This window comes from Peromyscus leucopus, chromosome 8b, assembly GCF_004664715.2.
Source record: "Peromyscus leucopus breed LL Stock chromosome 8b, UCI_PerLeu_2.1, whole genome shotgun sequence".
NCBI lineage: Eukaryota > Metazoa > Chordata > Mammalia > Rodentia > Cricetidae > Peromyscus > Peromyscus leucopus.
The window spans coordinates 19824313-19850776 of NC_051086.1; the positions used below are offsets into that span (position 1 = coordinate 19824313).

At 42.9% G+C, this 26464-nt stretch overlaps 1 protein-coding gene across 2 annotated transcripts in view; it reads left to right on the plus strand.

Moving 5' to 3' along the window:
* The first annotated feature begins 3520 nt into the window (after positions 1-3520).
* Clint1 (clathrin interactor 1) overlaps positions 3521-26464 on the plus strand; it is a 58454-nt gene continuing 35510 nt past the window's right edge. For both annotated transcript variants that reach the window (XM_028864249.2, XM_028864250.2), the window contains exon 1: positions 3521-3739. In XM_028864249.2, the coding sequence (XP_028720082.1) occupies positions 3699-3739 (41 nt within the window). In that variant the 5' untranslated portion in view covers positions 3521-3698. The remainder of the gene's footprint in view (positions 3740-26464) is intronic.

A 26464-nucleotide genomic window follows, 5' to 3' on the forward strand; every position in this document is an offset into this window, starting at 1 on the left:
GGCTATCCTGGAACAAAGTATGTAGGCATGCTAGCCCAGAACTCATGCTAGACTATTGGTGAAATTATTAAGGCCACTCCATATAGTTAAAAGGGAGGTTTATTTAGTGGCGTAACTTACAAATGAAGGAATAGGTGGGTTGCAGGGTCTAGGAAAGGCGCAGTCCAGCGGTGTTCTCTGGAGAACTCTGCTCAGTCTACCTCCAGCGTCCAGGGTCCAGGAACCAAGAGAGATGGCACATCCGGATCTTGGGTCTTCAGGGTCCTCTCTTGGTCCCGCCTTGTAGGCATGACAGTTACCGAAGCCTCAATGGGGATTGGAACTTCCAGATCAAGGAATGGTTACCCACTACACTAATCCTCCGGACTGAGTCCTCAGGTGATAAGATTACAGGTCTGAGCCAACATGCCCCAGCCAACTGGTCCTCTTGGAAGTCTAGATGGTGCTGAAGCAGGCAAGCATAAGAGAGTGTAGTAACCTGGGACCCTGCTAGGTTTGAGTCACGCACATACCCTTCTTCTAATAATGCACTTGACTGCTTATCTCCTTCACCTCAGGTACTATGACACAAACCTCTCTCTGAACAATGCATCTAGAAACCATAGGCCCCCACCTACATCAAGTTACCAATCTTCTCCCTCTGAACAATGGAATGTTTCTCCTTACCTAATAACAATCACACACAGACAATTTCTGTCCAACTATATTCCCAACATATCCAGTATAGCAACTAGAAATGTCAATCCAATCTGAAGTGGGTTTGGATGCATGAGCAATAAGGCGAAACAAGGTCCTCAAGTGACCTTTGAGGGATAGTCCCCTACTTACCATCTTGTGCCTATGCATAATTGGGAAGGGACATGTGCAGTCTAAAAAACAATCTTAAGACCTAATCTATCAATCAAAGCACAAAACCACTCCCACCACATTCTTTAGGAACCAAATCCTTCCTTTTAAACTCCAAACAATAATCAGGGACCTTGAGTATCTTCACCCACATGGCCTGCTGCTCCCTCACAGTGGATTCTGAATATTTTTTTATTCTGATCTTTTCTATGCTTTGCTTTAAATAAAATTTCCTTCTTACTTTGAAAAGCAGTGTGAGCCCTTATTTCAGTTATTGGAATAAGAAGCCAAGAACCTGGAAACCCCTAGACCTTAACTGTGATCTTTGGTAAAGTGTTGTCCCGTGGCTCTGATACTGTGCTCTCCCAAGGAACCACCTCAGCTAAGCAGTCAGTGTCCATTTGTCTACGACTGTCCACTGCACATAACAAACAGAGCTGAGTATGTTGTCTTTCAAAGCACATGTTGGGTTAGCCTTCCTTCAAAAGCGTCAGCTCATTTAGGGAAAAATGTTTTCCTGAGGAGGGATTGGTAGGGTGTTTCCTCGTTTATTTTTCTACCATGGACATATTTAACTTGCTATAAAGAAGTTACTATGGAAACTGCTCTCACACATGCAAGATTAAAAGGTAAAATTGGAACACTCTGCTGATATGCAAATGATTATTCTCAGGAGACCACCTTTTAAACAAACTCTTTCTGAGCCCTTTTGGGGGGCTCTCTAGAGTAACAAGTGGAAAAAAGAGTTTTAGTGTTATGTTCTGTTTGGCCCCAGTGGACTCTAAACATGGCAGAGGTGACAACTCAGATTAACTCTAGATAGATTCAAACTCGGTATTGGATTGGGAATATGAGATACATTGTGTTCTGCGGGTAAATGGTAAGCCTGGCTACGCACTGCTGTGAAGAGCCCAGGGCATGGAAGCTGCTTGTTGTGTGCCAAGCCCATTCTGCAGGTGTCCTCCAGACTGGCTTGTTTGGAAGCTAACTCGCTGAGCTCTTATTTATGCAAAGCAGTTTCTCTTATCTGCCCTGGCCACATTCCATCCTTTGAACTTTGGGCTGGACAATGCTTTCAACAGGAAAATTAAACTTTGCTTTTGAAAGCTCCATTTCTCCGATTGCCTCTGTACCTGTTTGCCTTCCTTCCCCAAGCTATTGCTCCAACTTACTTAGTGTGATCTCCAGGGCCCCTGTCTTAAGGATTATGTGAGCCAGCTTTGTCTTGGTTTCTGCTTCTTTGTGCTTCTCAGTTTAGTTTGCTCTTTTTCAGAATCTTACTGGAGCGCTTTCAGAGCCACTTCCAATGACCGAGTAAATGCAAAACAGGTGTCTTGACTGAAGGATCTGGAATTAGAGGACCTGGAACCATTGCTCCTTACAGCCACCGTTTTTCCCTTCATTGCGAATCTGAGTTTTTGTGTGTGTGTGTGTGTGTTCCCTCCCCCAGTATTCTTTTCTTGGTCTTCTTACAGCCAGTTCTTTTGTGTTGTTTCAATTTTCGCTTACATTCAATCTCCTCAAAGAGCCCTAAATATTCCCTAGTGTTATTTTCCTCTGGCATCATTGTCTATTGTTCTTTATTTTAACAAGCATTTATTCTCTCTAATTAAATGGGTTTTTTATTGTTATATTCCTCCTCCAATGACCTTTAAGCTTCAAGGAACTGGAGCCCCAGCTGTAGTCTTCACTTGTACCATCCTGAAGATGCTCAGTAAATAGTGGCAGATTTTTTTAAGTTAAAAAAAATTATAATTGTATCTAATATTTTACGTTTTCATAAATAAATATTTAATTAATTTTTAAATTATAATTTTAAAAACAAGGTCTTATTGTGTAACTCTGTCTGCCCTAGAACTTCCTATGTAAACCAGACTGTCCTCAAACTCATCAAGATTGCTCTACCTCTGCCTCCCAAGAGCTGGGACTGAAGCAGTACGCCACCAGGGTGAGCAGAACCTATAAAATTGAAGGAGCTGCCTACAACGAAATTTAAGATTACTTCAAGTTTCATCATCTGCTTTGACTGACATAAATAAGTGGAAACATGATCAATGGCAATTACTCTAGCAGATCTCAGCGAGCAGTGTGTATGTATGCTTTTAGAAATTAAAACTACAAAGTTCTTGGGTGTATCACATAAAATACACATAGGTATGTTGTGTATATTTAGTGCTGGCTTTCTGGTTTCCCAGCGATTATGAGCTGAGTTTCTGAGGCTTGTAACAAAGTATACACAAGGGTAGCAGGTCACTGTCTGCATATAAAATCATTGTATCATAGAACTAGTGTGGGAAAGGATTTAGAATAAAATTCTTCACTGGTCAGAGCTGGAATCCCCGGGACTCAGTGATGTATAGACATCTGGAAGTTTAGAAGCAAATGCAGAGAGAGACACGTGCATAAAGGAAGAACACGCACGCCGATCACACCTGAGCAGTTAAGCTTAGCATCCGCGCTGTGCATCTGAAGAAGGTGAACGTGATTAAGTCCTGCAACTGTCACTGTGATGACAATCACCTGAAGGCTCTGTCAGCGGTCCCCAAACCAAGGCAACCTTCGTCCTCCCGCGCTTCTGGAGCGCTAGGCGCGGACTACAATTCCCGGCGTGCGGCGCGCGGCGCGGGCGGAAAGCCGGCCACTTCCGCCCCACGCAGCGCCGGTGCGGCCGCGTCTCGACGTGTCACCGGAGGCGCCGTGGCTCTGGCTGGGAGAAGGAGCTCCAGCGAGGGAGAGTTCGCGGCGGCGGGTGGCGGCGGCGACCCGGGCCTGGACCAGCCCCGGCGCGGAGGCGTCCCGGGGTCCGTGGGGAGCGGCGGCGGGCGGCAGCGGGCCGGGCCGCGCGGGGCGCGATGCTGAACATGTGGAAAGTGCGGGAGCTGGTGGACAAAGCGTGAGTAGCGGGGGGCAGTTGCGGCCGGGGCCGCGGCGGGGGCGGGGAGCTTGCGCACGGTGGTCCGGCGCGCGGGGGCGCGAGGCACGCCCCCCGCCCCGCGGCCTGGTGATGGCGGCGGCCGCTGCGGGCCTGGGCCTCGGTTCCTGATCCTCCCGTAGTGCAAACCCTCCCTTCCCACTCCTATCCCTCCTCCCCGGGACGTCCTCACCGCGCCCCTACCCCTCTCCCGGCAGGCGGATTCTTTGATCGAACCCAACTTGGAGTTTGGCCTCCTGGACACCAGGCCGGGCTTGGGGGCGAGGGGACGCGGTGCGCCCCGTCCACCGTCCCCCTCAGGGTATAACCCAGAGACACCTTAGGCCTGGCCGGGTGTGCCCCTTAGAGTCCTTTGAATTTCCAGTGAACCCACAGTGGAGTGGGTGGGAGGTGTAACAAGTGGTCATTGTGGGCAGGCTGGAGTTGCCGAAGAGGAGACTCGCCCTTCTGGTTTTTCACACTTAAGTGAAAGCAGATGACCAGACAACTTTTCTTGATTGTTTCCCTCCAACTTTCCCACTACTCTTAGTTTTGAGTGGGTCGCTTGTTCCATTCGTTTTCATTAAGACATCATTTCAATAAAAATTTCCCTAAAAAAGAAAAGCCAAGTTTGGATATCCTGTTGACCTGCTTTTAACTCTTTTTAGACAGAAATAACTCCAGTATCCTTAGTATACTGAGAAACCCTTAACCCTTAAGTTGAGCATATCAAATAGAACAGTAGGTCTTCTAGGTCACCAGGAAATAAGTTTAAATATTTAACCAGCCCTCTTCCTTTTGAGTTTTTGTGATTATGCAATAAGTGTGGTAAGAAAACAGTTTGAGCCATCCTCCTAACCTAAAACCAGGAAGTGAAGAAGCGCTTCTTGACCCCAGAAAACAACATATTTCGCAGCAACTTGGAGAAGGCCTCAGATGGAACCAGAACTTGACAGTGCAGATTTGCTTCACCACCCGAGAAGTTGGTCGGGTGCTTCAAGAGTACTGTTTTCACAGCTGAAGGAGCCGGGCTCTTAGCCTTGTAGCACTCCCGTCCTCTCTGGTTCAGAATGGAGATAATGATGCCCCTGTTAAGCTGTGAGGATGTAGAGCTAAGGGATTTCATTTCATCTGATTCTTTATAGCAAAACATGTTCATGTCAGTGTGCTCCTGAGAGAAAACAGATTTCCGACTTTGAAGTGAGATTAACCTCACCGAGAAGCTGCAAGTTGGAAAAGAGCTTGTTTTAGTGGTTTTATTGTTTGTGTTTCCTTTAAGTGTTCAGAAATTTATATGGGGCCATTTCACCATTTGTAAACTCTGTTTTGGTTTACCAAAGAGAAAAATCATCTCTTTTCCAGATCCATGGGTGTTTTCAGGGTATCATATATGAAGTAGAATCCAACTTAGTTTAAAAGTTGAAAGAGGTGTCTATAAAACTGCTGTACCTCTGCTTCAAAGTCAGAGGATAGCTGAAGAAAATAACTAAGACACCCACCGCCACTCTACCCCCAGCCAAATGTGTGAATCTGCAGAGTTTGAAAGGACAGTGAAACATGTCTTCTTTCTTGTTTCTGCCCAGTGTTGATTGCAGCCTTGAGCCAGCTTACTCAAGGATGTGTAAGAATGTTGCCACTAAGAACTTCCCAAAGTTCTCTTGTGGACCTGACACACGGAGACAGGAGGCAGTCTTACTGATGAGTGCTCAGCATTTGATCTTTGTCTTTTAACTGGCAGGAAGAAAAATTCGTTAAAATATAAGCATCATACAGAACCATGGTACAGAACTGTACACTTCAAAAAACTATGATGGGGATGAAACTTATCCATAGAATGGCTGATTGGTTTATTAGAGGGATGAGGTTACTGGCAGAGGAGGAAATGGTCAAGTGATTAATATGGCCACTCTGGTAGCTAGATTACCAGACTATGATAGGAATAAGGAGTTCAGGTTCTGGCACTGCGTCTAACCAGCCCTGTATATAATTTAAGGCAGAATGACACCAAACTTCAGATTTCTTATTTGTAAAATGATGGTCATAGTCTAGGTGCAACTTCAACTTCATTGGGTACTTAACGAAATAAATCTCCATCAAAGAAAACAATAACTAAAACTAGCATTTCACATTAGCAAGCAAATTTTGGAAAATCGTCCTCCAGAGACAATTTAGTTTGAAAAGAATGTTTATTATTATTATTATTACTATTATTATTATTATTGTTATTATTTTAATGGTAATCAAAGAGGCCTGGAGAGATAGATGGCTCATCTATTAAGAGTATGTATTGTGCCGGGCAGCAGTGGTGCACTCGGGAGGCAGAACCAGGCAGATCTCTGTGAGTTCGAGGCCAGCCTGGTCTACAGAAGGAGATCCAGGACAGGCACCAAAACTACACAGAGAAACCCTGTCTCAAAACAAACAAACAAACAAACAAACAAACAAAAAAGAGTATGTATTGCCTTTCTGGAGGACCAGAATAATTCCCAGCACCTACATCAAGCAGCTCACAATCAATCTGAAGCCTCTGGCCTTCATGATCGCGTGCCAACCCCCACCCCCACAGACAGAAAGACAGACAGACACAAACACACAGACACACACAGAACTAACAATGAAATAAATCTTTCTTTACTTATTTAATGGTAATCAAAGGTTGAAGCTATAACTCAATGGCAGAGCTCTGCTTGGTTCAGTCCCAGTGCTAGGGACAGCGAGCACATTTTCTTAAAAGCTCTGGGCTAAAGCTCTAGCACATACCTGTAATCCCAGCACGTGGACAGGAGAAACAAGATCAGTTCAGGGTCACTCTCTGCTACACAGCCCCTTGGAGGCCAGCTGGACTAAGGGAGACCCTGTCTCAAAGAAAAAGAGGAGAATGAGGACTATAGCTCAGTAGTAGAGTGCTTGCCTGATATGTGGAAGTCCTGAGTACTGCAAAGGATAACCAAAAAATATGGCCAATAAAGTTATATTTAAATGTTTGAAGCAATCAATAAGTACAGCTCATGACTCAGGAAAACTTAGACTTTAGCGTGTACCCGCTAGCAAATGTGACTTATTTCAAAAAGTGAAATGTATTCTTTCCGAATGTTTCTGTTCCCCAGAGCAGCCCTTGGGTTCTGTGCGGTGGCAATGCTTAAAAGTAAGGAGGGGTTTCAAACGCTGGCCCTCGGTAGTCTGACTCCTTCTTCTGGGAAGTCAGGGTCGAGTGCCCCTCTGGCTGCACCTCCTGGTGGAATGAAATGGGTCTAGAGTAGAACATTATAAAACGGCAGGAAAGCAAAGGAGGCCACATAGGCCAGCCAGAGTCCAGGACAGCCATTTCCCCGTCTTGTCTAGTTGCTTACAGGGCCAACTGTGGCAGGAAAGGATAAGTGAAGAAACTTCCAGCTGCAGCCAGCTAGGCGTTGTTATCTGTGACCTGAATTCAAAACTGTAATAAATTGAACCCATTTATTATTCGTAATCCTACACAAGGTATGAAGTGAAAGTTCTGTAGCTCTGTAGCATTTTTCTCTGGGAATTTGGGGAATGTGGCAAAAGTGACATGCATGGTTCTGGTACAGGGAAGCTGCTGCTGGCTCTGGAAGCCAGCTAACCCTTCTCTTTCCATACAGGGAGCCGTGTGTTCCACCAGCAGCCCTTTCTTAGCATAGCTGTTTAAACAGGCCTGGCTGTTAAGGTCAAGGCATCTGCAGCAGACAGTCCATTTTAAGTTATTCTTCTCTCAATTAGAGATCTCCTCTACCCCTTAGTTATTTTCCTTGCTGTACATTGCTTGTTTTCATTTCCCAGATGTTTAGCTGCTATGATAGAGCTGTGTGCACTGCTGTTGTCCAACTGCCTCCATGGGAAACTTTGCTCTTCAGAGAGGGTCTCTTCTTCAGTTGTTTGAACAGATAGTGCATTTGTTGTCTTAGATTAGTGCTGTGGACCTGTGCAGTGCGCTCCATACTTGGCAGAGGCTTTTGCTACACTCCACTGCCACGGGAACAGCCTTGGGTTTGCTTTCTTTCATCCCCCACTCTTGTTTATCCCCATCTGGCCAGTAAGTCTTCTTCATTCAGTTCCTGGAACTTGAAATCAAAGATGAGAAGGTGGTTGTCGACTCTGATCTTCCGAGAACAACTGCTCTGAACCAGTTGTTGAGAATTGTTGCCACTGAGACAATGAATTAATTATCCTCCTTTTCTTCTGGTAACAGGACACAGTAGGTATTAAGAATTTAATTCCAGAGAAAGATGAGTTAGTTTGCTTTCTGCCAGTATTTCGTCAGTAGTTTTCAGGAGCTTCCGTGAGCGAGCTTAGTACTATTCCCAGGGTGCCTCTTAAAAGCCTTTACCTGCCCCGCACCTCTTGGTGTGCCCTTTGGTGTTAGTTTACAGGTGGCTTTTGTGTGTTTACTAATATGTCCACTGCAGGTACTCTGCCGTTTTTTATTTTAAGCAGAGCGTACTAGTCATACTCCTGCTTTTTACAGTATGGCTTCACAGTTGGCTGTGTGTGTGTACATGTTCCTGTATTATTTTTCATACTCCTTTATGATATTTAATAATTCCTTTAAGAAAAGGAAAAATGGGGATGCAGCTTAGTTGGTAAAGTTCTTAGTATTCAGGAAGCCGTATTTGAAATTTGGTATAATAAAAGCTAAAAATAAGTGCCAGCATCAAAGATCTAGATATGAAAAGTAAAACAAAGCTTCTAGAAGATTTTAAAAGTTCTTTATGCTGCCTATATTCATGCATGCCTGTTTTCTTTTGAGGGGCGGCTAGGTGGGACACAGTCTTGTGTGACCTAGGATAAATGGAATTTTGGAGAAAATCACAGATATCGTATCATTTTATCTATTCTGTAAATGAATCAGTTCCTAAAAAGTGAGGAGTTGTCTTACTTATTTGTGTGGTGTGTGTGTGTTTGTTTGTGGCAGGATCTTGCTGTGTAGCCCTGGCTGACCTAGAACTCCCTTTGTAGCTCAGACTGGCCTCTAGCTTGCAACAGCCTTCTGCTTCAGTGCCCAGGGTACTAGGATCAAGGTGTGAGTCCCCATAATCAGCTAGGAGTCACTGAGTTCAGTCATGACCATGATACCATTGTCAGCCTCATAAATTGAAGGTGATTCCTTGGTATCAAATGTCTGGTCTTATATTTCTTAGCTGTTCATGATTCTCTTTTTTATTTAGTTTTTTTTTTTTTGTTTTTGTTTTTGTTTTAAATGAGACAAAGTCTGACGACTATATAGAATTTGCCACCATGCCTGGCCATTTTGTTACTGTGTGTGAGGTGTGCATATTTGAGTGTAGTACCCATGAAGATCAGAAGTGGATGTTGGATCTCCTGGAGCTGGAGTTACAGTCAGTTGTGAACCTTCCAATGCAGATGCTAGAGACCAAACGCTGGTCCTCTGTGAGAGCTCCAGTCCTCTACAGAGTTGCAAGCACTTTTAACCACTGAGCCCCACCTCTCCAGCTCTGTAATTTGTTTCTAATGTTCTGGTTGGTAGATGTATCTCTTAGTTTCTCTTGCTTCCCCAGTAATACTGCCAGACATGCCAGTCTTCCCTTGATTCTCTTATTTTGTAAGTCAGACTCCCATCTTTTTTTTATTCTAAATCTCTTCCTACTTGTTTGTTTATTGGTGAGTGTAGCATGAATCTTAAAAAGTTCTTACTAATAAAATCAAACCTGAGCCAGGTATTGGAGTGAACACTGGAAGATCAGAGAAACAGAACAAGCCACAGTTAACCTCACCTGGCCAACTCAGCTGGTCTTGTTTCCTCAGGCTGGAAGCCTCTGTGTCCTCATATCCGAATGGCTCTCAGCTGAACTGTGCTGCTCAAAACCTAAAAGCTTAACCAGCCAAATGCTGCTAGTTTTTGGTCTTCGTGCCTTATATAGCTTTCTGCTTTCTACCACCACTCCCTGGGATTAAAGGCGTGAGTCACCATGCTTGGCTGTATCCTTGAACACATGGATTTCTGCCTCTGGAATGCTAGGATTAAAGGTGTGAGTGCCACCATTTTCTAGCCTTTGTATCTAGTGGCAGTTCTGTCTTTGACCCCAGATAAGTTTATTAGGGTGCACAATATTTTGGGGAACACAATACCACCACAGGTGAGCCTAGGTTATTTGCATTTCTCGAAGTCAGGATTTTGCAAATTCTATCCCATAGTAGTGTGTAAATGTTCTTGTCCATTGTGTCACCTGTAAAATGACAATTATGTCTAGTCAGTTGATAAGTTCAAGCTCCAATCTGTGGGAGCAAGACTGCTTCCTAGTTTAGAAGTTCATTTTTATGATTTCTGGTGTTGTACACAGAGTTAAGGCAGTTTAGTCCCAGCTGTATGTTATTTAACTTTCTAGGCGTACAATCCTCTTATCACTTTCTATGAAATTTCTTTAGTTAGCCTAGTTTTTCTGTAATGTTCATTGATCTTTGCTAGCCAAAGACACTTCCCACCACATTCAGCTGTCCCTAGGTAATGCTTACTGAATCTGGATGCCACTGGTAGATCAGAAGTAAGACATGGATTGAAATCTTGGGACAACTGCAGAGAAACAGTAGTTGTGGATGTTGGAGCAGTACCTCTCCAACTGTAAACTAAGACATGCTTATTTGTTTTACAGGTTCATGGGTGTTACACATGAAACCTTTTTTAAAAAATACCCTGATATCTAGTACCTCTTGGGAAATCTATTGTTACTGTTTTGTTATAGTAATCACTAACACTGAGGAAATTGAGTGCAGTAAGAGAATAAAGATATAATAGATTACTTACTAGTATGTAAGATCTGTGTCCTAATGATGAGCTCATTGTTTACAATGGGCTTCTTAAAAAGATGTATTTTATCTTATGTGTATAAGTGTTTGCATATATGTATGTGCACTGCTTGTGTGCAGTTCCTGTGGAGGCCAGAAGGAGGAGGCAGGTTCTCTAGAACTGGAGTTAGAGACTATTGTGACCTGCTCCATGGGTGCTGGGTACCAAACCCAGGTCCTGTGCAAGAGCAGCAAATGCTCTTAACATCTAGCCTTCTCTCCAGCCCCTCAGTGGCACGCTTTTGTTGTTTGGTTATTTTTAGCTTTTATTTTGTTCTGAGAAGATCTCACTAGACAAGGACTGGCTGTGTGATACAGGGTGGCCTCTAACTCTCACTCATTTGCCCTCAGCTTCCCCTGCTCTGAATGCTGGCATCATAGGTGTGTGCCACTGTGCTCAGCCTTTTGTCTTAAACACTGCTGTGCATGTATTGTGTTATTTTTTACCAACTCATGGATGCTCTTTCTTGAATATTGTGACGCATATTACAGGGTATTCTTTCAGAAGACATATTGAAGACGGAAGTGTTTGGAAAGACATATTGCAGTTCGCACCTGCCAGTTCTACTGTGCCGTTCAGCTTGTTTTGTATTTCCCTAAGATTTTAAAAATATTGCCAATGTAAAACATTTTATCTAAAACATAAAAAGATTTTATGAATGTCAATTGGAGCTGCCATTTCATCCTTAAATTGGGCACTAAGATACCACTCAAATATGTGGTAACAAGTACACAGTTTCTCTCTTTTAAAAGATTTAATTTTTATTTATCTGAATGTGGTGCCTGCATGAATTTATGTGCACTTAGAGGTCAGAGGGAATTGGGTTTCTGGAACTGAAATTACAGGTGTTTGTGACCTGATGTGGTGCTGGGAACCAACCCTGGTTCTTTTTGTTGTTGTTGTTGTTTTCTTTTCTTTTTTTGGTTTTTTTGTCGAGACAGGGTCTCTCTGTGTAGTTTTGGTGCCTGTCCTGGATCTCACTCTATAGACCAGGCTGGCCTCGAACTCACAGAGATCCGCCTGGCTCTGCCTCCGGAGTGCTGGGATTAAAGGCGTGAGCCACCGCCACCTGGCCCCAACCCTGGTTCTTTGCAAGAGCTATAAGTAGTTTTGAACCATCTCTCCATCCCCAATACATGATCACTTGACAGTGAATGAGTAGCATGTGTGAAGAAAACTCGTTAGAAAAAGGGCTTTCTAGTTTCACAGTCAAGTCTTTTTAAACTCACTGGGACTCTTCTGAAAGTTGTGGGAGTACAGATAAAGGAATAGGACATATTCTCATGTTGGACCCAAATGTAGCTACTTCTGAGTAGATTAATGATTTATTAATCATTAATATGATTCTGTTAGTGTGTGACAACAGTAGGTTTTGTATTTCACTTCAAAGTCTAGTAGCTAATTATTTAGAATGTCTTTTGACATTAATTTTTGTTAATTTCTTTTTTTTTTTTTTTTTTTGGTTTTTCGAGACAGTGTTTCTCTGTGTAGCTTTGCGCCTTTCCTGGAACTCACTTGGTAGCCCAGGCTGGCCTCGAACTCACAGAGATCCGCCTGCCTCTGCCTCCCGAGTGCTGGGATTAAAGGCGTGCGCCACCACCGCCCGGCAATTTTTGTTAATTTCTTAATGTAGAACATTTAAATGCTGTGTATAATTTGAATATAAATAATTTTTCTGACTTTTTCTTTTCTTTAAAAAAATAAATAAATAAAAACAAAATAAGGTCTCACTCTGTGGCCCTGCCTGGCCTAGAACTCTCTGTGGATGAACTTACAGAGATCAGCTTCCTTTGCCTCCCAGGTGCTGAGACTAAAGGCGTGAGCCAGCACACTCAACTATAAAGTTTTCCTTAGACAGAGTCTCATGTAACCCACACTGACCATGTGCTCCCTTGAACTTCTGATCATCTTGCTTCCACCTCCCAACTACTGGGATGACAGGAATGCCATCACACTTGAACAGTGCAGGGCTAGGGGTCGAACCCAGGGCTCTGTGCATGCGAGGTAGGAACTTTACATCCGAAGTTCAGTGTTTGATGATATGTACACACTCACTGTGATTGGTCAGTGTGTGCACATGCTTTTGTAACATTTCATTCATCTCTCATCTAGAGAGCTTTATATTTTCATGATAGAAACATGCATTGTAAGTTCATGCATTCTAAATTTTGTTTTCTTTTATTTTTTGAGACAGGGTCTCTCTACAAAGCCCTGGCTGTCTGGAACTCACAGAGATCTGCCTGCCTCTGCTTCCCAAGTGCTGGAATTAAAGGCATGGTCACCATGCCCAGCCACGTTCAGTTTTATTTTATCTTATTTTTCTTGACATTTCATGCATTTTTAGCAAATCTGAAAAATAATACATCAGGCTTGCTGGTGCTTTCTATAATTTTTCTCAGATTTCGTTATTGTCTTTGCTGGTTTTTTTAACCTCATTATATGTCCAGGCTAGCTTCAAACTTGGTTGTGATCTCCTGCCTCAGCCCCAAGTACTGGGATTATGGTGTCTGCTATCATTCATATTTGTCTCTTTTCAGGTGACATATAGTTTGTCATGTCTTACTTGCATTTCAGACACCTAAATCATATTCTTAGTTTGGCATGTTTAACTCATGTTTGGTACTGAATGGGCTTTTGGCATGTAGCTCAGTTATCATGAAGCTAAATAAAAGTTTGTAACGGGACTGGTGTGATGGTTTAGTGATTGAGTTAGTAAAGGCATTTGCTGTACAAGTCTGGAGCCCTGAGTTTGATCTGTGAAACCCATGTAATGGTAGAAAGCAAGAACTGACTCCAGAGAGTTGTCCTCTGACCTCCACTCATGTACTATGGCATGTGTGCTCTGACACGCACATTCTGCACACCTATAGTAGAGTTTAAAGACACTCCCTAGGGCAGCAGAGCAGTCAGACTGCACATGGTGCAGCACCCCTGTAACCCTGGTGCTAAGGAGCCTAAGGCTGGAGGATCGCAGGTTCCAGGCTGTCTGCACTATGCAGCAAAGACATGTCTGATAATAGCAGAAAAGCAGTCAGTTCTGCTCAGAATCCTTCAGTGGCTTCTCATCTCAGCCCCATGAGCAGACTCTGACCTCATGTCTCACCACTGCCCTGGGCTCCTGTATTTCAGAATCTACACTCACATATTGGCCCTATGTCTGCCTGCCTTCTATTTACATGTAGTTGTCTGTTTTAGTTCCTGCTCTTTATTGCTAAATGCTAAAACATCATGAGGTGCAGTGGATACTTCATAAATGGTTTTGAATGAATTTGTTAAACTTGATAACTTGATATCTGTTAGACTGTTCTTTAAATCAGGACATTTCTAGTAATAAAGGTCAACAATGACCGATCATTTGTTAAGTACCAAGTAAATGGCCATCAGTGTTCAGGTTTCTTTCTTTTTGTCTTCCTTCCTTCCTTCCTTCCTTCCTTCCTTCCTTCCTTCCTTCCTTCCTTCCTTCCTTCCTTCTTTCCTTCTTTCCTTCCTTCCATCTATCCATTCATCCATCCATCCATCCATCCATCCATCCATCCATCCATCCATCCAAATACTTTTTGGGGGCCCTGGAGAGATGGCTCAGCAGTTAAGAGCACTTGCTACTCTTATAGTGGACCTGGGTTCAGTTCCCAGCACCCACATAGTGGTGGGAACCACAATCATCCATAACTTCAGTTCCATGGGATCCAAAACCCTCCTATAACTTCTGTGGGCACCAGGCATACACACATACAGGCATAACATTCACTCACATAAAATAAATCTTTAAAATAATAAATATTTTTAAATTTGGGGCTGGAGAGAGGGGCAGTATTTGAGAACATTTGCTGCTCCTGCAGAAGACCTGAGCACCCAGCATTCCCAGCACCTACATGGTGGCTCAACCATCTGCAATTCCAGTTTTAGGGGATACTCTTCTAGCCTCTCTCTGAATTCCAGGCACACAGTTTTGTGGGGTTTTTGTTTTGTTTTGTTTTGTTTTTTGGGTTTTTTGTTTGGTTTGGTTTGGTTTGGTTTTTTAAGACAGGGTTTTTCTGTGTGGCATTGGCTGTCCTGGAACTCTGTAGACCAGGCTGGCCTTGAACTTATAGAGATCCTGTCTCTGCCTCCTCAGTGCTGGGATTAAATGATGTGCCACCACTGCCCAGCAGCACACAGATTATTTTTTAATCTTTAAAAAAATAATAAAATCATTTTAAAGTACCTTTTATTGTTTGACAATTTCATACATATATACCATGTATCTCGACCATGCCCACCCTGACTTCCTGCTCCCACAAGTTTAATGTTCTAATAAGAAAATAGGCTACAAAAGTCTAGGTGCATTCTAAGGTAACAGACCTGGAAAGTAGTCTAGGCTAAAATCTCACCTACCTTTAGGACATACATCTTAAGTCTTTGCTAGTCTTGCCTAAGAATCACCTGACAAACTTGTCTCATTCATTATCCTAAAGGTAAGTTACTCATGTATACCTTTTGCAGATTGAGACTTAACTGGAAAACGTATTTACTAATTAAGACTCAGAATCAAACTTGACAGCCTTCCACAGAAGAGAATTAGACTGTTCTCCTGCAACATCCCATGTACCATCTTTACATTACCTGACCCAAAATGGAGGGAAAAACAGACTATTTCATATGTGAGAGAGGAAACCTTCGCTGTTGTCATAAAGGCATTCTCTGGCATCAGTCTCAAAGAATGTCCCTTTTGTGGGAAGTATCACGATGAAGAATCAGTCATCGTTGGTGAATAACTTCCAGAACTCTTCAGTTTCCCAGTCCTTTGGTTTTTGTACTATGGTTACTTCGATATTCCCATACTGATTGGATTACTATCTACTTTTTCCTAGTGTTTATGTTCAGAATGGACCACTTAGAAATAGCATCTTAGATTTGTATCTGCCTGTCTAGATACTGTGCTTTTCTAATCCATTCCAGATATTTAAATGTTAACTGGATACACTGTTGAGAGCTTTCTGGTATTCAACAGATTTTGAGAAGTGTAAGTTTCTAAAGAGCTCTGCAGAGTTCTGGACAACATGAAGCCAGACCTTAGGGTTCTAGTGGACTCTGGGACTCTGTGAAGTTGCACATGAAAAAGAAACACTATAATAGGGGATGCTTTTCCAGTTTGGATACTTCAAGTATAACACAAAGCCAGACTCTTGGAAGAACCAGGCAGAGCCAAAGCCTGATAAAGATCCTGCTGTTTAGTCATGACTGCTGAAAGAAATTCAAGTGAGCTACCAAACTTGGATCAGCATCTAAGTCACAAGCCAGATGACACCCCTCACTGGTGATAAGCTGCTCCCAGGTGATTCCTAGCCTCTGTTGATAGCAATGTGCATTTGTTAGGAAAGACAGAGAGTCCTCTGTCGCCCTCACTAAATAGTCCAAAGTCAATAATTTGAAATATAATTATTTTGTTGTTTTACCTTGTTAGCCTTTATGTCAAAAAAGCCAAGCCTAATCTTGAGGATTTAGTAATGTATATGAGTTCAATCACAGGTAAAAATGAAAAAAGAGGCTGGATGCAGTGACACACATCTGTCATCCCAGCACTTGAGAGGTAGATCAGGAGTTCAGGGTCAGCCTTGGCAGACTAGCAAGTTTGTGGCTAGTCTGAACTACCAAGACCCTGCTTGTGTTTCCAGAGGTGGTGTCCTGGACATTCTCCTCTTGAAATACATAGTTCCTATTGTCTTTCTCTTGGGAGTGTTTTAGAGTCATAGACTGCCAATTTAGTGGATATTTGGTGCTGTATCTGAAATTCATTGGCCAATAGTGACAACAGTTTATAAGCGATAGAATCAAAGTTCACAAAGGGAATTTCCTACCTCCTAAGTGCTGGATGTTTGATCATTCTGTTATATGGCTTTCCTTTGGGTTTTTTTTTTTTCAACCTTAGAGTAAGATAGTGCATTTGATAAAACTACCTTAAATGTTTTAGGTAAGGTACCACCTAAAAAGATAGCCAGTCATGAGTGTAACAGAGCTCATCAGATTCCTTTGGGTTTCCGTTTTATTTTTTCATGAGTGCTGGTTGAGGCCATTGGAAGGGGAGACAGCTGCTTCTGTGTGAAATCGGTATAGTTTGCCTCTGGATCCTCTGTTAGAGGATTAAATGAGCTGATTTATTCGGAAAAGATTTTATCATTGTACTCTCAGATTTTTATTCTTCAAGTTTTTTTTTTTTTTAATTTTTTCACTGAGAGATAGCTCATCAAGGTGGCTCAGAGGCACTTGTCACCAGGCCTGATAATCCAAGTTCAGTTCCCAGAACCTGTGAAGTAGCAGGAGTGAAGCATCTTCTGTAAGTTGTCTTCGGCCTCCACGTTTAAAACCCTCCCCAACAGATTTGTAAGGATTGTGCCAAAGCTATGACCCAAAGGCTTTAGAGTTACATAATGACAGTATTTTTCAGGTTAGTTTTAATTCATAGGAATTTAAATTTTATTTACCCAAGCATGGTGGTGGCACAGACATTGAATGCCAGCACTGGGGAGGCAGTCTGATAGGTTCTAGGCCAGCCAGAGCTACATAGTGAAACCCTGTTTATAAATGGATAAGTAAGTACAGTATCGTATTTTTATAGCATTTTAACCTATTTTAAATGTAGCAATTTTACTAATGACTACTTTATTATGTCTGTAATTCCAATTAGAATTAGAATCTCATGCAAATAAAATTCTTAGGCTATGTTCATTTTTTAAAGTACCTTGGGTATTTGACCTGTTTGTAAAACGATTTAACATATGATACCCTCAGGTGAGAATAACACCACACTGTCCTTTCTTTAAAAACAAACAAACAAAACAAAACAAAAGAACCCACAAGTTTACTGAAAAGCAGCTAGTCTATGCATACAGCATTATTGAGAGAGGTCATGTAAGATAAACTGATCGTTTTAAACTGTTTGGTAGCACATTGCAGCATGGACAGTAAGGACATTTTCTCACATAGCCCAGGCTATCCTAACATTTAATGTGTCAGCAAGGATGATCTTGAACTTCTGATCCTCTGCCTCCCCACTGCTGGAATGACAGATGTGTGCTCACACTCCTGTTTCTATGTAGTGCTATGGATAGAACCTGGGGCCTCTGTATGCTAGACTAACACTCTACCAACTAAGCTATATCCCTTGCCCCTGATTAACTTTAATTTTAAAATGTATTGTGTGTGACACACACACACACACACACACACACACACACACACACACACACACACACACGAGTTTATTGCACCCTCAGAGTCCAGTAGAAGGTGTCAGAGTCCTTAGAATTGGGCTTAGAGTTACAGATGATTATGAGCCACTATGTAATGCTAGGAACTGAATCCAGGTCCTCTGCAAGAGCAAGATGTGTTCTTTACCACTGAGCCAAATCTCCAGCCTACCTCTTTTTTCTTTTTTTTAGAATTTTATGTATGAGTATTTTACTTACATCATTTTCACCCCTCCCCCCCCACCAGCTCCTCCCTTGACCTTCTAAATACATGACCTTTTCTATAATTATTATTTTTAGACATACAGTCACATATCTAATATGTAGGAATGTATACATATAGGTGTATATGTAAAAATAACCCGAGTCTATTTAGTGTAGTGTTGCTCATATGTATATGTGTTTAAGGTTGACCACTAAGGTTTGGAAAACCTACCAGGATGCTCCTTGTCCTTGGGAAAAACTAATTCTCCCTCTCTCAGCACACTGAATGCCTGTATTTCTTCACCTAAGGTAGGGACTTGTGAAATCTTCCTGGTCCACATTGGTGTGTCAACAGGTGTTGTCACCATGCAGGTCTTGTTTCAGCAACCACACTGTTAATCTCGTGGGTACAGCCTAACCTGTCATGTCTAGAAGACACTGTCTAGCAGCCAGTACCCTGATTGTTTTAACTTTTGCTTTTTGAAATGAAAGTTGTAGAAATTATGATGGGGCATTCCTGAACCCCTTGTCCATAGTGGCCAGCATTTACATGCTTGTCTATGTTCCTCCCCCTCACCCCATGTGTCTATAGACACATTTTGATCTGCATGAAAAGAGGTTACTTAAATCGTGCCCCTCTTTTTTTAGTGCCTGTAGTGTACAAGCACTCTCCCAGCTAAGCAACATCCTCAGCCCGGCTTCATGTTTTCAGATAATAAGAGAGCACGGTTTGTGGAAGCGCATAGCAGAGATTCGGAGGTTAAAAGCACATCTATGTATCTGTTGGTTTTTTACCCACAGCAACGCAGTTTGCTTTCCTTAAGTCAATTAGGTACGAACAGACAACAATCAAAGCATATTTGTTCTGATTATGTCAATAAATGGCTCTCAGAGAAGGCATTCCTGCTAGGAGCACTTCCTGTCCCGGTCACACCTGTGCTCCGCACTCCTGTTGCACTGGCAACCTCCTTCAGTTTTAACTGATTACTCAGTAAGAGTCTCAATCATGGCAGCAGTGTGCTCATTAGAATGCTAGATGTTGGCACTTCATTTAGCAACTACAAGTGTGAAGTAGCTGCTCCTGAACTTTGTGTAAGTAAGGATTGGCAGGTGTATCTGTAGATAGTCTGAGGTTATATACTGTGCTTTCCTTCCAAACTAAACATGCAGCTTATTTGGAATATGAAATCATTTTGAGCAAAGTTGGAGAGGAACTGGTTATATGTTGGGTAGCATTTTCCCACTAATTAAAACTGTGTATGCCAGCACTCAGGAGGTTGAGGCTGGAGAATCATGAGTTCTTACTTTGTAGCCCAGGCTGGCCTTGAACTAAATGTTCCACCCCAGCCTCCCAAGTGCTGAGATTATAGGTCTGGACCACTGTACACAGCACAGATACAGTTTCTTAATTTACTTTTTTCCTCTGTGTGTATATGTTGTATGCATGTGTACCTTCGCCTGTGGGGCCAGAGTTTCGTATTGGGATGTCTCTCATTCACGCCTATATTCCATACCTTCTTTCCCCTTTGAGACAAGGGCTCAGTGAAAGGCCAGTTAGCCCATCTGCCTGTCTCCACTCCCTCAGTGTTCGGTCACAGTCATAGATGCCAGCTTTTACTTGGGTGCTGGGGACTCGAGTTCAGGTCTTCATGACTAAACAATAAGCACTTTATGCGTGGAGCCATCTCGCTAGCCCCAGTTTCTTCGTTTCAACATTAACATTAAGAATAGAAGAGCTTGCCTAGCAAAGTGGTACACGCCTTTAATACCAGCACTTGGGAGGCAGAGCAGTTGGATCTATGTGAGTTCAAGGCCAGCCTGTCTACATACAAAGCGAGTTCCAGGACAGCCAGGGTTGTTACACAGAGAAACCCTGTCTCAAAACAAACAAACAAAAAACAAACAAACAAAAAGAATAGAAAAGCTGGGCTGGGAAGATGGCCCAGTGGATAAAGCTGCTTGTCATGCAGGCTTTCTGGGTTTAATGCCCAGAATCTGTGTAACGGTGGAAGGAGAGCACTAACTCTGGGAAGTTGTCCTCTGACCTGCACTTGAGCACTGTGCTGTTTGTGTTCTTCCCCCACCCCAATTCAAAAACAGTCTTAAGGGAAAGAGCTTGAGCCACAGGTGTTGCTCCTTTGGTAGATGATCATTATATGGTGAGTGAATATGAAGAATATTTTCTGTGCACACATATGTACACAAACCCAGGACTTTGCATATTCTATTCAAAAATTCTGTCATGGGACCTGTCCTTTAAGTTTGTTCTTTTTTTTTAAAAAAAAAAAAAAAAAAAAACAGGTCTTCTTTTTATTTGTTGTTTTGGGTTTTTTGTGTGTGTATGTGTGTGTACTTGCTTGTGGGACTCAGTCCTCTCCTTGTACCATGTAGGTTCCAGGGACTAAAGTCGGGTTGTGTGGCTCAGCAGCAAGTGCCCTACCCTCTAAGCCTGTCCTTTAACTTTCTTCTCTATGCTTATGTAATCTGTGATGAGTAATCAGATGAAAGGCAGGTATCTCGTGGCAAATGCCCACATCCAGAGGAACAGAGTGTTATAACAGGGAATACAGGAAACCACGGGATAGGTTATTGAATGAATAATTATCTTTTACCTGGAGCTCTTGTAGGTAGGTACTGGAGTTGTAAACCTGTTTAGGTAGAGGCACAGGTGAAAACAATAGTTGGGGCTGGAGCGATGGCTCAGTGGTTAAGAGCACTGGCTCTTGCAGAACCTCTGGGCTGAGTTCCCAGCCACCCCCATCAGTTGGCTCATAAACACCTGTAACTCCTCTTCTGGGGATCCAACACCTTCTTCTGGCCACCGTAGGCACTGCAAACGTGGAATATATAGGTAAGCAGGCACATGCATATACATATAAATAAAAGTAAGTTCTAAGAAACAGTAGACATTCAGGAGAGTTATGAAGAGGCTGAATAAAGGGTTATGGTGAGGGCTTTCCCTCTGAGAATGTAGTGCTTCCAGTAAGACTAAAAAGTGAGTACCTAAGGAGGAGGGAGGAGTGGGCAGGGCTTCTGTGCAGACAGTGGGACATCGTGTGGCAGAGCAGGGAAGAGAAGTGCTAATGGGGCTCTGTAAATTATTTGTGTGCAATCTGGATTTGCCTACGCGTTATAAGACACCCATGAGGGATTTTGAAGAGCAAAGGAGCAAAATGACCCCAAATGTGTCCCTTACTCCTGGTGCTGAGTTGTATATTGGTTGGGGAGGGTTGTTGAAATCGTGACGGTGACAACACTGAATAGCACAGGTTCTAAGACCACACTGCCTGCCTGAGCTTGGGTCCCGTTTAATGGTTGTGTGATGAGTGAGAGACTTTACCTCCTTGTACCTCAGTTTACCTTCTGTAAAATAGAGATAGTAATAAAACCTGCCTTCAGGGATCAAATAAATTGTTACCCAGTCTGTTGGAATTCTATGTGTTAAAGATTTATATTATTTTTATTTGTATGTAAGTGTATGTATACACACACTGAGGCGCGCGCGCACGCGCTCACACACACACACACACACACACACACCACATCTTAGTCACCGTTCTATTGCTGTGAGGAGACACCATGACCAAAGCACCTCTTATGAAAGAAAGCATGTCACTGGGGCTGGTTTACAGTTTCAGAAGTCTAGGCCGTTATCATCATGTTGGAGAGCATGGACATACACAGGTAGACATGGTGCTGAAGAAGTAACTGAGAGTTTTACATCCTGATCTGCAGGCAGCAGGAGAGAGACTGAGCCTGGCTTGAGCTTTTGAAACTTCAAAGTCTTTACCCAGTGACACACTTCCTCTAACAAGGCCATACCTCCTAATCCCTCTCAAGCAGTGCCACTCCCTCATGACTAAGCATTCATGTATCTGAGCCTATGGGGGCCATTCTTGTTTACACCATCACAGTACCTGCATGTGGGTGCCAGCACCTCCTGGCTGCCTTGTCACCTGATGTAGGTGCTGGGAACTGAACTCTAGTCTCTGGAAGAGCAGCAAGCACTCTTCACCACCAAGTTTATATATTTAAAAACAAACAAACAAAACAGTGAGCAACAAGTACAGCCATGTTATAGGGGAAAAAGTGAAGCCAGGGATGCTGTGCCTTGCTGTTGATTTGCTGTACTTTGGAGAGAACCCAAGAGTCGTTATCACTGTACAGGCAATGGCAGCTTTGTGCAATTCTTCCGTGGGAACAGATTGTGTGGAGAACACAGTTCCAGCGTGGAAGTGTTTTAGTAAGCATGCTTCCATGCAAGGAAAGAGACATGGGAGACTTTTCTCCACGTGTTAAATGATGTCCATGGCTCTTCTTGTAACATTGAGCACGAGGAGGATGGAGGCTTAATTCAATGTTCAAGTATCCCTTTGAGTGGTAGGTTTCAAATTTAGTTCTTCGATTATTTCTTTGAGACACATAGCTCCTGTCCCTGAGGTAATTTCAGGTGACGGCAAATTCCATCCAAGCCCCAAATGACCCCTGCATTGAAGCACTTCCATGATGTCTTTAAAAGCAGCATCAATAACCGCCTCCCTCCCATGCAGTGCTGTTTATTAGGACATTCACGCATTCATCCTCTGTGCGCTTTGGGTGGATGTGTTTTAATCTCCTCTTGGTCTCCCTTCTTTACCATCCAGCCCACCTCTGTCTAAGATAACGTAATTTCATTTATGTATTCACTTCTCCAGTCAGTTTTTAAGTGTCCATTTATCTGTTTCTGGTGCTAGGAATTGAACCTTAAGTCACCAGTGCATAAGATAACAGCAGTCAGTCCTTGTTAGGTTTTGTAAAGTTATCAACAGAGTTAGCAAGAACCAAACGCTTGCTCCTAGCTAAAAAGATTGAGTTAGCTTTTGTGAACCTGAGCCACAGCATTTGCTCCATTGGATCCATAACCTTCTAAAAGTGTGTTCCTGATATAAGACACTTTTTTATTTTTTTTAATAATTTATTTACTTTTATTTCGTGTGCATTAGTGTTTTGCCTGTATATATGTATGTCTGTGTGAAGGTGTCGGATCGCCTGAAACTAGAGTTACAGATAATTGTGAACTGCCATATGAATTCTGGGAATTGAATCCGGATCCTCTGGAAGAGCAGTCAGTGCTTTTATTCACTGAGCCATCTCTCCAGCCCCGACACTTATTTTATATGTAGTATCTATCTCATTGAACCCCTGTCCACAGCATTGTAACTCACATACTTCTCGGAGGCCCTCTTGAACTTAGAGCAACACTGGACAGCACTTGCACACTGTACTTACTGCCTTTGTGGGCTGTTTAAACAGCAGGATCATGGAAACATGGTACTGAATAGACAACTGAGTGAATGAGGGCACAGTGTTATCTTCCATCTCAGCTGAGAACCAGTGTGATGGACACTGCTTTGCACACACATGTCCCAAGAGATCAGGACAGTACGTGACTGTTGCAGTTTAGGTCTTGGTCAGTTTGCAAGTATGGAGTCCACAAAGAAGGAGGACCACACTCCACCCTCGCCTGCTGCTCCACAATTAACAGCAAACTACAAAAACAGCAGCCTTGGGAGAGAAGGGAGGGAGGGGAAACTGGTTGGGATGTAATATATGAGAGAAGAATTAAAAAGAAAGAAAAGGTACAAAAACAAACAAAAACCCAGCAACTTTAAAAGCCCAACCAGAAAGCATCAGATTTCTGCTGATGCTCACTGGTGTACTTGGGAGACTTGCTTCTCCATCCTGAGCCAAGATTATGTGACTGCACTTAAGCATAAAATTCACCAAGAAGAATCAGAAGTGGAAAGCACTGGCCATCAGAGCTAATCAAGAACTTTTCATTAGAGACTAGAGCAGTAGTTCTCAACCTGTGGGTTACGATCCCTTTGGGGTTGAATGACCTTTTCAAAGGAGTCAAAATTCAGATATCCTGCATATCAAATATTTACATTAAGATTCATAACAGTAGCAAAATCACAGTTATGAAGTAGCAACAAAAATAATTTATAGTTGGGGATCAGCACAACATGACGAACTGTGTTAAAGGGTCGCAGCATTAGGAAGGTTGAGAGCCACTGGGCTATAGCACTCTGCTCTTTCTCTTTGTATCTTTTGTAGTTCTGGTTGCAGCTGAACTTGACACAATCTCTAGTGTCTTATGCTGTCTTTAGCATTTTCACTAGTTGAGGAGACATTCAAACCAAATCTTTCTGTGTTTCCTTGAACTTCTCCAGCTAATGTACACTTGGTATCAGATGACAGAACTTTGGTTGGAACCAAAGATTCCAAACCAGCTGCCTAAGCAGCTTTCTTTCTAGGCCCTTGGGTCACTGAGATGTCCTGTGCTCTTCTGTCAGTCTGTGGAATTCTTCACCCTCACTGCTTCTGCTTGCACACTTTGTCCCCAAGAGGCAGTTCAGTCACCTTTGACCCTTGCTCCTCTGCTTCATCTCCTGGTACGTCTGTCCTCCTTAGTCACAGCTGCCTATTTATTTAGTTGTTGTTGTGGTTTTGAGGCTGTTCAGTAAAGGTTTGATGTTTGCCGTCACCAAGCCTGTTCCAGGACTTGGTGATTTAAGTAAGCACAGTCCTGTGTCATAGTCTTAAGTCCAGGGCAGGGGAAAGAAGCAGGCCTGCAGCAGGGTGCTTGTTTTGGTTTCAGTTCACTTGTAGAAGGCAGATATAGACAGTCTCCACTTGTTTGGGGCACTGCAGGAGGGTTTCTTGGAGGAAGTGGCATTTTTAAACCACGTGCTGATATAGTTAGCTGTGGAGCAAAGGACCTAAAAACAAAAACAAGAAAACCCGAGCAAGCAACTTAAAGGTTGCCGAGTGATGAAGTCAGAGAGGTAAATTGCTATCCAGCAAGAACCTTACTTCATGTCAAGGACATGAGTAGGACATGTCAAGGCTTCGAATTGAAAGCAATGGGGTAGGGGTGGAGGCCCCACTTTGCAACTTAAGTAGGACTTATATGTGAACAAGAGTTCCCTTTGACTCTAGCCTGGTAGGAGTTTGTAAATAAAGACAGAAATACTAGTTAGAGGACTTTCGGCAGTCCAGGTGGGGAAAAGGTGACTGAACTAAGATAGTGCTGGTGTGGGCGGAAGAAGCAGAGATGTGTGCTGTAGAGAATGTAGGAAAAGGCATTGAGAAGATCTGGATGAGAAGAAGGGCTGATGGATGGAGAGTGTGAGAAGTGATCAGCAGCAACGCTCAAGCTCTTAGCTCAATTCTTAGGTAGACTTGCCCATGGATGCTAGAGGAGGATGGCGTTTGAGAGAAGGGGTTGTGTGCTGGTTAACATGGCCACCACTGCATGGTAGAAGGATGACTGAAGGGACACACTGGAAATAGCTTGTTCCTGGGTCCAAGAGAAGAGCCTGTATTCTTAATATGGAGTGAACAGGCAGGCTGTAAGCATTCCACCTATTGCATGCAGCCTGCCCAGACTTCTGATGAGCCCTGAACTCATATTCTTCCTTGTCAAATAATACAAAGAAAAATACCATTCTTTTGCCTAAAAGCGGCTCTGGTTACAAGAATAATCATTTTCACTCTTGGGGTTTGAGGAATTTAATTCTTTTGTAAACATCACATGCATCTTTAATTGGCATTTGTGAACAGCATTACACCTCTTTATGAAGGGGCAGCACCCAGAGAAGCACTGCTGGTCCAGAGTAAGGCCATGTGGTGGGGCCATCCACCCATCATCCCTTTGTGCACTTACTTGTCTACCTGTTCAACTGTGCCATATAAAATTAGCACAAAGTGAAGGGGAAGGTGTTTGGCATAAAATGATACGGTGGAGATTAGAAATTAAAATGTAAAGCTAAAATACAAGAGTTTTGAAGGGACTGAAGTAAAGGTTAAATGCCTTTTTTACAGCAGTGTTAAAAAAGAAGAGGGGCCTGTTTACACAGACATTAGCAAGAGAGTTAAAGTAAGCTAGCACAGCCAATACAGAGAAGAGTATGGAGACCCAAAGAGAAAGTTAGGCATAAACGGGCTGGAGAGATGCCACAGTGGTTAGAGCACAGCTGCTCTTCCCAGAGGACCAGGGTTCAATTCCTAGCACCTACTGTCTGTAACAGTAGAGATTCAGGGGTTCTCACACCCTCTTTAGGCCTTCTTGGGCACCAGGCATGCACATGATGCCCAAATATACATACAGGCAAAACACCCATACACATAAGTTTTTTTTGTTGTTTTTTGTTTTTTTAAGATATCTTATTTAAAAAAACAAAACAAAACAGCCATATACCTCAGTAGCCCGGCTTACAGGTCTATGTCCAAAGGAAATAGTCTGTTGAGGAGATAAACAGCACTCTTGTGTTTATTGAGGCGTTCACAGCAGCCAAAACATGCAATCAACTGTGTCCTTCAGTGACTCCATGAAGACAAGGCACATCTCCACCATGGGATACTCTCCAGCCATAAGAAGAGGAATTCCTGTCGTATGCAGTAGCCTAGATGAAA